The sequence below is a fragment of the Manis pentadactyla genome, chromosome 4, assembly GCF_030020395.1.
Source record: "Manis pentadactyla isolate mManPen7 chromosome 4, mManPen7.hap1, whole genome shotgun sequence".
Taxonomy (NCBI): Eukaryota; Metazoa; Chordata; class Mammalia; order Pholidota; family Manidae; genus Manis; species Manis pentadactyla.
In genome coordinates this window covers 64,879,555-64,894,494 of record NC_080022.1, presented here as the reverse complement: position 1 = coordinate 64,894,494, position 14,940 = coordinate 64,879,555, and the positions used below count along the sequence as shown (strand labels likewise).

Below are 14,940 nucleotides of genomic sequence, written 5' to 3'. Positions count from 1 at the left end.
CTCTGGCAGGACCTACCCCAAATATGTTCCCCAGGTAGGTTTCTAGTTCAAAAACCTACAAGGAAGACTGCTGGTTTAAGAGCACACTGTACACAAAGGAAGACAATCAGGAGAGAATACAGCAAAAAGATGGAATGAGGTTCAAGAGAGAAGCAGTGAGGATGGAGGCAATGATTGGATCAGGTATGAGATATGTAGGAGTGTTACCGTCACTTCCTAATACTTTAGAAAGAGAGAACTGGAATGCAGACACTTCTCTCAGAGCTGGTCTATTTAACAATCTGAATCACCCCAGTGGAATCCAGGGTATATTTCTGAAATGAGGTCACTCCTACATAAGGACAAATATTTACGTGGGTATTAAATAGGTACATGTGTGTGCAAATAACACTGCCTTAATCCTAACAGAATTTCAGTTTGTTCCTTCTACTTTTTGCCTAGCACTCATTTAGCTCCGGAATCAACAATTTTAATTTTTGAAGGGAGTTTTTATTTCAAAATGAGGTTATATACTTTCATTTTAATGTAATTAAAATAGGCCATAATAGAATGTCAGAAAACAGAGGTTATCTGTCTTCACTGGTGTTGTGTGGAATCCAAGCCACCTACCTGGTAGTAACCAAAGGATTCCAAGTGAGTACCCACAAATTTCTTGTTTAGGTATCATACCTGGTGTTTTGCTTTCACTTATTTTTTGAAAACAAAGCTCACTTCTGAAATCTTAGGACCTTGAAAGTTCCTGAAATGCTCTGGTTTTATGTCCAGCCCTTAGGAGCACATACCAGGGTTAGTGAAGCACAGGGATTAGTTACTCAACACCCATTAACTGTAATGGAAATCACACAGCAAAGTCCCCACGCAACACACTGAATATTTACCTCCTGATGTTCTTTTAATGTCCGCTATCTTGTGTGAATATTTACCATAGAATATTAAATGTAAGATTCCTTTTTTTATGGGCCATTTGAATTGATTGATTTTGTTTGTGAATTCCTGTGTCTTGCCCATAATGGCTATCTACTGGAATGGCCTCTGCCAAATGTTCTGTCGTTGAAATAACAGAAGCCATAGATTGGCCAGCTGTGGCTTTGTATTACTGTGGCATTACAAGCGAGGAGGAAGCTGATGACACAGCTGGGGACAGAAGAAAAAGGTATGTAATGTAACCAGTATGAGTCAGGCTTGGATACTGACATCACTGAGGGCTGTAAACATGGTTTTGTAGGCGTCTTTTCTATCAGAGTTGATGTGTAATGGTGTTGAATGGCATTAAGACTGATCATCCTGAGATGATAGCGGCAAGATAAGAATTCAATTGCCTAAAACCAGGTCCATCAGCACGATCTGTCAGAATTCTCGGCTTTTTCTTTAAATGCCGTACTGAAACCACTGCCCAAGCAATAATTTCTTACACTTATTTACACCATCTTTTTTAAAATATAAATTCACGTACTTACATATCCTAGCTATACATAGATTTAAAATACTTCTCAGTGAAGCCAGGAATTTCAGAATTAGGTTGCTTTTCACTCCTTTAAATATTTGAGAGAAAGAAGTTATGAAAAAGATGGAGCTATCATATGTTTTTTTTTAAAACAAAACAAAATAAAAACTCCAAAATCAGATTCTACAACCTGAACACAAACATTTGACATATTATTAGATTAGGTAATATCACTTCATCTTTGCATGTCCCAAGTGGGCCTTTCTAAATTTCCATAAAAATAAAACTTGTGAAAGGAGCTATGTACATTAAGAAACAAAATCTCTTCAAATGATGGTAAAGGCAGCTAATAAATCCATTATACAAAATTCATACTTTTCATACACTCAGAAAGTATGGTATGTTCAGAGTCCATGCTGCAGAAGAGATTGTGCTGGAATAAAACTCTATATAGTCTCTTTAAAAATTATGAGAAAATGTAAAGAACACATACATCTCAGCTGCACTGGCTTTCAACAGCTCAAGCCACCACAATACCAACTTTGTTTCTGCTATACAGATACCTGGTCTATGTTTATATCTCAACACCAGTACTCCATATAATTAATACTGCACTGGTTAGCACAAGGGAATGGAACCTTAGTACTAATTAAGGAATGGGAAAAGAAAAGGTGATGTGAGAAACCTTCTTTAATCACAAGTCACATCATGTTCTGTAAAATGTCAGTCTCCATACGATGTTTGCTGGTGCCTTCACATTTAGCATTGGAGAAATTAATGCCTCCTAAGACATATGTAAAGAAAACACAGGTGTATTTTTTAAAGACTATTTTTGAACACTATTACTTGCTTAAATGAAAAATCTTCATGCTAACTGATATTGGCTCTGAACAAAGTTAAGTCCTTCATACTTCTCCAGACCAGGGAATGGCAGTGAAGGTAATGTAAGATTTGCAGTGAGTGAAACTGAGTTCATAGGATAAAGGGGTCATATGATAGGGAATCTCTGTGCATTCCATTTCCTAGACCCACAGAAGGGTAGTTCCTAGCTCTTGTAGCCTGTGAACACCATGGAAGTTTTCCATTTTTTCTTTTTTTTTTTGGTGCAAGAAGCACCAGAAAAGCAGGCAGTCGATTTTAGCCAATGGGGACCAAGGAGGAAATATGTTCTTAACTACAGAGGGAGATAGTGAGGGAATATTAAGAGGACCCCTAAAATAAAGCTCCTGCTACTGTGGAAGCCCCATCATTCCAAGCCCAAAGTCCCCAAATGGGTCAATGAGAGGTTCATAGAATTATAGACTTGGGATTAAATTTACACAGTCATCTGGAACAGTGACATCACTCTGCCAAAGAGGAAACTAGGGCTTAAGTGAAATGACCTACATCAATTATTACTAATGAAAACTATCTTTAAGTTTCTCTTGTTAGTTTCTTTTTGTTTTAATGGCACAGTTTTTGGTTTTCTATTGTCGTTTGGAGTCTTTCTGCATGTTGGAAATTGTCATAGCTATTCTTGAAGCCTAAGGGTTCAAAAAATGCAAGATAACATTTCCAAGCCAAATACCCAACTGTATGCTAACAATGACCATTGTGAACGCAGTAATTTACCGACCCAATCCTAGGCCTTCCCAGCCATCATTCTGGATTAAAGAGTTCAGAAGGATAACCTGCCACATAATCATAATCTATAAAAATATTGAGCTAGAATACACTAAAAAACTCTCAATAAATAAATATCAGGCATTTGCTGTATGAAAGCCAGTGGAGAGATGTGCTCTTCACGAATCAAGTCCGTACTTTTAGGCTGCTTTTTACAAATCACACGTACAGAGTTCAACAGATGATAAGGTTACAGATCAGGTTAGGATACAATGTGATACAAAAATGTCTTTTGATGTGGTATTTCTATAAAGGAATATAACTAATATTGTTGAGTTGCTCATGTTTTGGTTCAAAGGCAATACTTAAAGAGATCCAAGATGTTCTTAGCTGTGGCGACACCACTGAAATGAGTGTCCAGCCCCTAACTTAGACCCTTCTGAAAGGGATGACACTTGCTTGGATGTATTAATTCTGGAATTTTCCCTTACACACCAACTGCACTGCTTTGTGGTCACCTTCATGGGGAGCTGCACACAGTACTTCTGGAGGAGTGAAGCTATTTTGTGCTACCAGTTCTGCTCCTCTTTCATATCTGGTGGCTCAAGAGGGTCAGTGCCCTGGTGTCTGAGATAGTAGGTCCTTAGGATTTCGGTCTGGCACACTCATTCCTCAGAACACAGGTTTATTCTCAGGATGATTTACAGCAGGTGATTCTGGTTTCCAGTCTGGCTGAAGAAAGTGAATACTGAATGTCCGTGCCCAGTTCTTAAAGACTCGTTTCTCTGTGATAAAGCGGTGATGACTACCCTTCCGTCCTCGCTCGTGGGAGAGGTACATTGTACATTCATCAGGTCCAAATGGTTCGTAATAATGATAAGGTACTGAAGGGTGATTAGGATCCCTGTAGGAGGAAAACAAGGCAACTAATTAAAGCCAACAACCAAAAAATTCCTTTGATTGATTGAGGTAAGATGTTATCTTTAATAAGGTGATGAGCACAAATCATATTTTCAAATTAAATGAATTTCAGCAAATGTTTTTTCTGATATTTAAGCAATACATAAGCAGAGAGGTTTTGAGGTTGTGAAATAAATGCAGTGACCATCATTATCGGAGATTAAAAGTGTGCTGTAGGGCATTCAGGCTTTTGGGATGTAGACACTACATTTGACTGAGACCCAACTATCATTCTTATTGCCACTCTTGCCCCATACAGTCTATTTAGCATAAGCAGCTATAAAGATACGACAAAACAAAATCAGATCATTCTCCTTTGCTATCCCAGCCCACAAATCCTCCAGGGGCTTCCAATTATACTGAGGACATGACTTACAGGGTGTCACATGATCTGGTTCCTCTCCAGCCCCTTCTCCTAACGCGCCTGGCCTTGTCTGCTCTGCCCCAGCCTCGCTGGCCTTCTGGCCGGCGCTGGCGCCTGCTCGTCCAGGCTGTGGGGCTTTCGGTGGGCAGTCCCCTGGCTGGAACACCCTCACACCAGCTGACGCCTCTCACCCCTGGGGACTGACTTAAATGTGTCCTCGTCAAAGAGGCTTTACCTGACGCCTACCCCTTCACTCCCTCTCACTCTAATTTGTTTTCTCGATGGCGATAGTCACTCTCTAAACAGCTGCTGTTTATTGCTTATTGTCTGTTCATGAGCGCAGGCCTTTGTCTTGCTCCTAGCCAGTGCTCAATTCGTAATTTTTGAATTTCTGTTGTTGAAAGAAATGTGTATGGAGTTAGTAGATAAACAGCAAGCCTCTAAAGACAACTTCTCCTTTGATTATGGAAAGTTGATGATCCTAGTTTGATTCTATGGAAGAAAAAAAATGCCACCATTTTTTTCTTGTTGCTTTATAGACAATGTACTCAGGTGTAACCTCCCTAAAGTTAAATCCTCGATCCCTGCTGGTTAGCCTGAGTCTCAACATTCTTCTGTCTTCATATCCCATCTCACCTCAAATGACAAATACTGGCTCATTTCTTGGTAGGGTGCACAGGATTAACATTTGGAGGTGGGTGGGTACCCTGTGGTAGGGTTACTAAAATGCCTAATCCCCAAAGGGCCCCGGTCTCAGATTGGTTTCCATTCTAGCCAGTCCACCCCATCTCTCCAATCCTTAAGTCTAGACAATAAGGTTAGTCACGATATCCCAGCAGATGAACCTTCCTACCTTGAACTCCACTCACCAGCTGGCCTTGTTGCAGAGACTAAGCTCTTCTTAGTGCTTCTCTGAAAAGGTCCAGGCTTCCTGCAAACCACCATTCAGTACCTGATGCCCTGGGGTCCCCGCTCCGGTCACTCAGGCTCTACTCTAACTTGATGTCCCAGAGATGCTCACCCTGCTAGACACCTCTTCGTTTTCTTCAGAGGAGATCAATACACAAATGGCTTTTAGAGTAGCGATTTTACTGGGGTCAGGGATCGAAGTCTTTTATCAAGAGGGTGTCAAGTTTGTGGCTCTGACAATAAACCTTTGAGCTGCCTTTCCTCTGAGGTTAAAGTTCTTCCAGGAAGAGAGATTTATTTTTGTCATGCAGCATTTAAACATTCCTCATCCTGGGCTGGCTGCTGTGCTGAATTAATACTTTGCATCTCTATTATGCCTGTCTTGGAAGTATCTCTATATTCCACAGTGAAATATCAGATTCTGTCCTGTCTATTTTAACACAGATTTCATTTATTTACATACCCTAGGAATTGGAACCCTCTTAAAAATTTAATAGGAGGTGTTTCAATACAGAAAATGCATGCTAAGAAAAATTTCAGTTGGAACTCACCACTATAAAAAAAAGAAAAACACCCGAAAGAAACAGAATCATGTGAGACAAATTGCTCCAGATTCAGGTAGCATCATCTGGGGAACTATGCTAAATTCATGCTGCCATGGCATACTCGGGGTTCAGTTTTTATCCCAGTTCCGATTAGGTTATACACCTGACTCACCTACGTTAGTGCCATCAGTCTGACTAACGAAACAATTAGGTTTCTAAAAATATCATGAGATTGATTTGGCACCTAGGAATAGAGGGAAATTGGAAACCAGCTAAAGGATGCTGTGGGATCAATTTCCTTATTCAGGAAGACCACCTCTTTCAGTGAAAATGTATGTGGCTCCACATTGATCACCTAAAGGAGAATTACATTTACATATTTGTTACTATGATTTTTTCAAAGGTGTTCAAATCCATAGGGTTTTTCTCCATGCTTTAAGACTCTGTCCAAATGTCAGAAAATTGGGACTTAAAAGGCAGAGTTGACGCGACTGCAGGAACTTGCTCCCAGATGCAGGCTGACCATCAGCTGTGATCCTGCAGAAAGCCCTCCCCAGTTTAAGGTCATGATTCCTTAGGTCTTTCTCAAATCTGGCTTTCTAAAGGCTGCCATAGCTTTTCCTTCTTCCACCTGAGACAAATGGAAACAGCAATAAATATCAGCAGGATTTCCCCATCAAGAGGCTGCTGTTGTAAAAGGGAGGATCTGGCACCCAGGTTCCCATTTTGGGCCAGGAAGCTAAGTGTGGAGGTGCAGTTGGGGGGCATGATAATCACAGAGCCAGTTCCCCAAGTGGCTGCAGCCTGTTATCGGCACTCCAGGGCAGGAACCAATCCTGCAGAATATCCTGATGGATTTTCTTTCTTTATAGAGGAAGCATGGGGGGGAGAGTGAAAGAACTAACATTTAGGGCATATGGGGAGCTTTAAAGAAATATCATTGCCTGTTCCACCTCTACAGATTCTGGTTTAATTGATTTGGAGAGGGTCCCAGGCATGGCTTTTTAAAAAAATGCCTTAGATTTGAGTGTCAAAATAAATAATATAAGTATTGGATTATAGAAGCTATAAAATAAAATGAATGTCCATGATGATTTCAATAAATAACTGAATACATAAATAAATGAGGGAAATAAATAGCATTTTCTTACAGAAGAACAACAATTAATAAATCCAGAAAGAATGAGGGGATAGAAAATCACCATTAGAACAGCAAAATAATTGTTGCAGGCAAGATGCACAATGAAAGGAACGTTAGTGAGGGAAAAGGCAAGGAGAAAGAGGTTATTTGCATAAAGTATCTCCAGCAAGATATTTATTAATGACAAAAGGGAAAAATAGTTAACTTTACAATGAGTAAACCCAGCGGACACCACCTTAACCAACTGATCAAGGTTAATTTTGCCAGTAATAAGACATTTTGACATCATGTCCTGTTGATAGGGGATGCTGAGAAGGGCTTAGTGCTTCTGTAATGCAGAGCCTCAATTTAATCATGAGAAAATATCACACAAACCCCATATGAGAGACATCCTACAATAATGACCAGAATTTTTCAAAAGTGTTCAAAGTACAAAAGATAAGGAAAGACTGAGGAAATGCCACAGATTGAAGGGGACTAAAGAGGACATGATAAATAAATGTAAAGCGACCCTGGATTGGGTCCCAGAGAAGATAAAGGAAAACTGGTGAAAGGTGAATAAGGTCTGCAGCTCAGTACTGTACCAGCGTTAACTTCTTAGTTTTGATACTTGGATCATAATTATGCACAATGTTAACATTAGGCAAAGCTAGGTGAAGGGTATACAGGAACTCTCTGTACTATTTTTGTAGCTTTTTGTGTAAGTCTAAAGCTTTTTCAAACAAAATTAAAAAAATATATAATATTAGAAAGTTCCTTGGGAGATTCTAATGTGCAGGCAGATTTGATAAGGTTGATTTATTAAGTACTTGCTAAGCTTCAGTACTTAACTTATATTATCTCCTTTGCTTTTCCATCTGGCATCTAAGGTAAGTATCACTGCTCCTTTTGGTAGGTGAGCAGCCAGCATCTAGTTGAAGAGTCCAGTACCTGATTTAAGCACATAGCCTCATCCATGGACCATCCAACTTGCTCAATTTGACCCTGTCAGCCCAAAACACTGTACTCAACACTCCACACAGACTAACTTATTTAATCCTTACCATGCCCCAATGAGAGAGGTACTGCTATTACCCCTATATTACAAGTGAGAAAACTCATGCATAAAGAAACTGCAGATGTTTCAGACACCAGATCTGCACCAAAGCTGTACTCTTATGAGTGAGACTCTGTGTCTTAGAAAAACTCCTGTTCTTGTGTAAATATTCACACAAGATAGTGGACATTAAAAGAACATTAGGAAGTAAATATTCAGTGTGCTGCGTGGGGACTTTGCTGTGTGATTTCCATTGCAGTTAATGGGTGTTGGGTAACTAATCCCTGTGCTTCTCTATTAAAGGCACCCAGGTTCCCACTGGGGTTGGGAGGTTGTCTTCACTGCATTCCCCCCTCCTGCACCCATCTATAGAGGCGCCCAGTGCTTGGTGAACACTCTATGCAGTCGGTCAGGATTCAAAACAGAGGCCTCATGCTCCTTTTCGGTTCTGCCCACTAATATTAATGGCAGCAGCAGTTTGCAGTGTCCCATTTTTGAATCTTCTAAAGATAAGTTGTATAGTTAGAAGGAAACCTCATAACATATACAAGCAAGGGGGGATAATTCCACATCTGGGTACAACCTAGGTTGACCCTGACCTCTGGGTTCAGGCTGGACTCTCTGTAAGGCTGCAAATGACCCAATGAATGATTGGTGCCTTTGCCTCTCTCTGGAGTTCTCAGACCCTCTCTCTAAACACACTTCTATTCAATGAATGACTCCTAGAATGATGTGTGGCATGGTGCCTGGCATGTAGTACGTAGTTTGAGTCAGAAAATGTTTGAGGATAGAGTGGAATCAATGGCTGTTAAGTGTCGAGGTTGTTCTGAAGTTGGCTTGCACTGGTGGCCTTTGGGGACACAATGTAGCATTCAGAAGAAAATGTTCCTATAATAAGCCTCCCTATACATCTGCTTCAGGTCTATGAAACCTACTGAGACATCTTTATTCTGCTGCCTCAATTTCTTGTCTTTACAGCCTCTTTTGGAAGGAAAACCCTTGGAAGCCAGCAGAACACTACTTGTATATCTGGGTACATGGAGCACCAAGAGCCTGCAGCTGTCCACCCTTCATGGGACACAAGCCTAAGTGAGTCATCTGACACCTCCCGCCACATGACTCAGGCACCTCAGCTGGTGCCCTAATGGCTCAGAATAGATCAATGGTACCCACATGTGAGAGGAAGGTAATGAACACACCCAGCGGTTGCAAAGCGTTGGTCATACTATGGCAAACACAGAAGAAGAAATGATGGCAAAAGTAGCATGTAGGAAAAAATACAACAAAATATTTTAAGTCTACTTCATCAAATGTGAACCAAGTGGGCACATTACCATTCTGTGCCCGTCCTCTGTAAGCATCTGATTCTACATGGTGGATTGTCGCCAAGTAGGAACTTTCCCTGTTACACTGGCAGCTTTAATAATGTTCACTAGCTAATAATTCTAGCCGAATCAACTCTCTGATATTCACAATACCTTTGAGATGTCCTTCAGACTATGGATGAGATATTAATTTAGTTCCATGACAGTGATCACTCTGAGTCATTACTCCGCTAATTAATGCTCAAGAAAATGATGGGTAACAGAGAGTTGTAAACTTGGAAATGTGTTAAGTATGACCAGAAATAAGATTATTAGGTAGAATTTAAATGCTTGGCTCATTATTATCACAAATAATTTACAATAGAAAATGAGATTAAAAATACTCAGCATAACTTAGTTTGGATGGCAATGATAACAGTTCTTTTCACTGCAATTTATAGTCTGTCTAGAGAGAAAGGATTTGGCTTCCTACGTGGATATGGCATGACTGAATGGTCTACTGCCCACATAATATATTTTGAGGCTGTCTCTGGTGAAACATGGCACTAATTTGCTCCAGCTTTCTGAATACTGATGAGCCTGCAGTCCAGTGACAGAGGCAGGATGGACTGATGCCTCCAGTCCGAGCCCCTCTCTGAGGATCCAGTGCTGACCCTGCTGAGCATGAAACAGGTGGCCACAGCTGAATTCCTAGGGCCCTTGAAATCTGAATTTTTCCATTTGCTAATTATCTTTTTCATTCACTTGCACGTTTTGTCTTGAGATAAGGATAAAATCAGTCTCGTAACACCAAGGAAAAGAATATTTTTACTTATTCACTGAGTCAGTCAATACTGAATATATACCATGTGGCAGACATAATGACAAGTGCTGAAGATACGAATGTGGATGGAGACCCGACCCCTTCTCTTCCTAAGGAGACTACAGGCCCACGAAGGAGGCGGACACGTCAATGAGTGAGGTGGGAGGAGCCCAGGAGGGGCACAGGTGGGGCTGGACTCAGACAGGAAGCAGCTGGGAGGAGGAGGGCCTGCCGCCCCTAACGCCGAGGAGTGAGGGATTAGGAGTGTGGGCTCTTGAGCCCTAGAGACCTGAATTCAAATCACAACTCTGTCACTTACCTGCTATATGACTTTGGCCAGCTGTGTCATGTTTTTAAGCTTCATATGTAAACTGAAGAAAATAATGATGTTTACCTCATAAGACTGTCAAAGGTTCAATGAAATGGCATATATGTTCATATGAAGCAGGGCCACATGTGGTATGGGCACAACAAATAACAGCCATTAATATTATAGTAAAGAGCCATAGTGATCAGGCAGATTCAGAGGAGAGGCTGGATATTCCAAGCCACAGGGGAAGCGTGTGCTGGGTGAGCTCCTTTGTAAGTGTTTCAGCATGGCTAAAGTAGGCCTGTGTGAGGAGAGGAGAGACTGCAGTGGGTGCAAACCAGGCCCCCGACGCGCCTGTGAACTAAGCTGAGGGTGTGAACTCCGCTCTGACAGCTTGGGGGAGGGGTTTAAGTGACAGGCGCCGTGTGTCTGGCCGTAAGCTGGTGTTTGGAGAAGAGGGAGAAATAAACACCAGAGCTGGAGAGAGATGTCAGGACGCTACTGCAGTATCAAACAGAAGAGGAAAAGGTTGCATGCCAGTCAATTGACTTTTAGTCAGTGTTAGATTCTGCCAGGTTTGGAATAACTTGTGCTCTTCTGCCACTGTGGTTGTTTATATATCCACTGCTGCAGTTTATTGTTTTAAATATGAATGTGGGGCTGTTGTTCTTCCTAAGGAGTCCATGTGCTTAATGGTTTAGAGGCTTCTAGAAGTTTTCTTGCCAATGACTCCTAGAAGTAGCTCAGGCCCTTTGGGTGAGAGGGTTGGGAGGACAGACCAGGAGATGTGGATGGAAAATGACAGCTCTAGGCTCGTAGGGATGAACCTGTCCACACATGGCCATCAAGCCCTCATGGATTGCTTGGCTCCAGAAGGGTATAATTTAGTCCCAGACTTCCTCATCCCATGCAAAGCACCTGACATTTCCCTTGGGGCACTGCCACCCTAAGCCAATAGAATTGACTGCAGCAGCCCTGTGTTTGGTCCCACTGTGCCTTTGTGTCCCTGGCAATAAGAAGGTGATGATTTGATTCACCTTGTACATGTGTCAGAGTTTGATTTAGATTGGAAGCAGCATGATTATATCTCAGACCAGAGGCTGTCAAAGTTCTCATCTGCCAGGGACCCTTTATGTAACAGATGGAAATGGGTCTGCTCTTGAGCAAGTGTGGTGGAACGGCCCACATTCTCCTGTCTTGGTTCCTTGTCTCTTTCCACCTGATGGGTCAGAGGGAATTCCCCCTGAGTCCAGCAGACAGCCAGAGGTGGATATTTCAATAAAGCCCTGTGAGTCAGATGCTACTGACATGTAGGGAGTATTTTCTCCCATAGGCAAACCTTTTGTCCCTTATGACTGAACTGTGTTCCAGTGACACTCAGGTGACTGAAGGCAGAGATCCTGCCTCATTCATCTTTGATTATGTCCCCAGGGCCCAAACAAGTTAGTTGAATGAATGAAAGTCTCTGTGATGTAGTAAATGACTTCTTTTGAGGGTACTAGATGAGTCTTAGAGTCTAAAAAGGTTAATTTACTCCAGATAAGCAGTTGACTCTCTTCTTGTTTGCTGAAATCTGATGCATGTGCCTAACTCCTCATTCCAGTGAGAAACTGGGCACTTTAAGGAAGTAATAGAATGGGTAGGTACCCTCTGAGAAGACTGTATGATGTTCTGCAAGGAGCTGGAAGCCACATGAAGCCAATTCTCAGTGATGTAGCAAAGTGGGGTCCAGGTCGCATAGGAAGACATGCATGTCCTTTCCTTCTCCAGCAGCCAGGCCCTCCTCACCAACTGAGCACCATTCATTAGTGCCCTCTGGATTTCTCCTTAAAATGTGCCAGTGAGCACCCACACTTGAAGATAAGTGAGCCCCTCATTTGGTAAACTAATGCATGCTTTACACACACCAGGGACAGCAGGGTTGTGTTGCACCTCCTTATCTATTAGCTCATATGCTCATACATGCCTGTGAGTAAAACTGCAGATTTTTCCAGAATCTCTCGCTTGACCTTAGTGCATGTCCATACCAATAGGTGTTTCTAATGGGTGGAGAGAAGTAGTCCATCTCCATATCAGTAAGGGGGAGTGAGGGTGTATCTTGCATATCTGGAGGTTTAGTGGGGTCCTTTTGTAGTCAGGTTGCAAGAGACATGGGTGAGCAGAATTAGGCAACTACTTGTAAGCAATAAATGGGTTTTTCCCACTTTGTTTCTCCCTTTGACTAATTTCAGCTCCAAAGGTTATTTTCCCTGGGCTGAGAACATTTGCACCCCCTCTTCCCCCTGTCCCCACCCCAAGTTACACTGCCCTTGAGTTAAGTACTATTGTCACCACCTTACAAAAATGGAAGCTAAGGCTTCTGAGGCAGTTGTTAAGTAACTTGCCCAAGATCACTAGAGTTCTATAAGGTCAAGCAAATTTCTCATGCCACAGGGCTTCTGAGAGGTGGAAATGGTCATTTTCACTCATATAAGTGCCCCTTTACTACAGCACTAAAGAGAAGTAGACGACAGAGCCATTATTTACTTGATATTCATGGAGTGTCTGTGATAGGCCAGGATGGCCTGGCCTGTACCCTAGGGCTCCAATAGTAAACCAAACACAAAAAATCTGCCCTTGGAAGTTTACAATCTGGTGAACTCAACCAGCTCGAGCTTGGCCACCTCACAGAAGCTTTTCTAGCACTTTTGGCCCTGGCGATATCTTAATTTCTTAAGTCCTATGAATTTTCATGACACATGAACCCTGTTTGGCTCTTATAATTCTTGGCTTCTTTCAAATTAAAAATGAAAGGGAGAATGGTTAAATAGTGGCAGGGCTGACTTCCAAGTCCCTTTTTCATTCTCTGGTGGCAGTTACTGTTTGTAGGAGTCATTCAACCCCAAGAGTTTGTTATATTTTTGTGTGGCTAAGGTTCATCATAAGCTTCTAGAAAATAAGTGCTATTCTTTGAACCCCCAAAATTCTTGGTATCTTTCAGGGTACCTCTCAAGTACTTAGGATAATATTAGTAATTTTTAATTTATCTTACTATATAACATTAATATATTAGTAATATTGATGATACTAATAATCTTTCCAGAGCACTGTGTGCTGGGCATTGTGTCAAATATTCTACATCCATGATCTCATTTAAACCTTACATGACCTGCTTGCTTGTATTATTATTTTCTATCCCTTCTGCAGATGAGGAAAGCAAGGCCCAAGGTCACCTATTCACACTGGGTGGTTTGCTGATGTGGCCTGGAAATGAAAATCAAGGGAGCTTGGGAATCAGTCTGTGTTGCTCCTGGTCTTTCCCTTCTTATCCTTCCTAAACAGGCAGTGCAGTCGGGCAGATGCTCCGCCTAGCCTGACCCTCTCACCCAGATAGCACCCAGCACACTTCCCCACCTTCCCTGACAGGATGCTGGGTGCGGGGGTCCTTCTGAAGAGTTCTTGCTGAAAGTGCCTTGTGAGAACAATCACTGAACCTCTGGGATGGTGGCTGAGGAACAAGAACCCAGAGCCCATGCCGACATATGGCGCAACGACAGTATTTTGACTTCCTTGTTAGGGGCATTCCAGAAACTCTTTTCATCCTACATCCCTGATATCATGATGAACAAATTCTGAGTAAGAGAAATGACAGGTTAATGTGACTTTCATTTGTTTTCCATAATAAATGGAATATTTCCTGGAACATTATAAGTCATTAACATTTCAATTTATTCATGCTCTTTCTCTCTGGCGTCCTAATGGCAATATTACATAATTACATCTGCCAAACAGCCATCAGCTTTGACACTCTTTGTCCCTAAGTGCTGCTCCCACTGCCCTTTGTTAGCCTGTTGGTTTGAGGAGGCACTTGGCTTTTTTTACCCAGTCCGACCTACTTTTTGCACAAAGGTTGTTAAACAGGGAAACAAGGCACGTGAACTAAGCGATGAGGACCTGGGCAGGAACCAAGCCAACTCTTGCCACATACTGAGTGCTGCTGCACACACTTTACATGCGTTAACTTATTTAGCCACCTACAACCCTATGAGGCAAAGTCTATTTTATCATCACATGCACTTCTAAAGATGAGGAAGCTGAGACACAAAGGGATAAGCAGCTAGCTCAAGGTCACACTAGGTTAGCAAATGGCCAGTGGAGTTCTGAACCTGTGCAGTCTGGCTCCAGACTCCACAGCCTTCCTTTTTCATTTTGTAAGTAAGGGGACCAGTGAGTCCAGGCAGATGTCAGGGCCTGCTTTGTCCAGACCTTTCCTTCTCCTCTGCGACTAGAGGCTTACATGTAAACCTGTACTACTGCTAGGCTGGATCTTTGGGTTAAAAAGGGTGGGAGAAGAGGGGCAAAGCGGTGACCATGCGATTAAGTACTCTTTCTCATCCATGCATCAAACCTCCAAATTGTAGATTTTGCCTAAAGGCCCTCAGCCTTTGGGAAGTTGTTAAGTTGAAAACATATGAGGGTATAAACAACCATAAATTTCAATGAGCAACTTTAAAATGCCCCAT

The 14,940-nt window shown here is 42.0% G+C and overlaps 1 protein-coding gene across 1 annotated transcript in view; it reads right to left on the bottom strand.

Moving 5' to 3' along the window:
- Positions 1 to 1,604: 1,604 nt before the first annotated feature.
- The window catches only part of ST6GALNAC5 (ST6 N-acetylgalactosaminide alpha-2,6-sialyltransferase 5), a 161,924-nt gene continuing 148,588 nt past the window's right edge, over positions 1,605 to 14,940 (bottom strand). Inside the window, exon 5 of the mRNA XM_036890103.2 lies at positions 1,605 to 3,950. Within this exon, the coding sequence (XP_036745998.2) occupies positions 3,719 to 3,950 (232 nt within the window). The 3' untranslated portion in view covers positions 1,605 to 3,718. The remainder of the gene's footprint in view (positions 3,951 to 14,940) is intronic.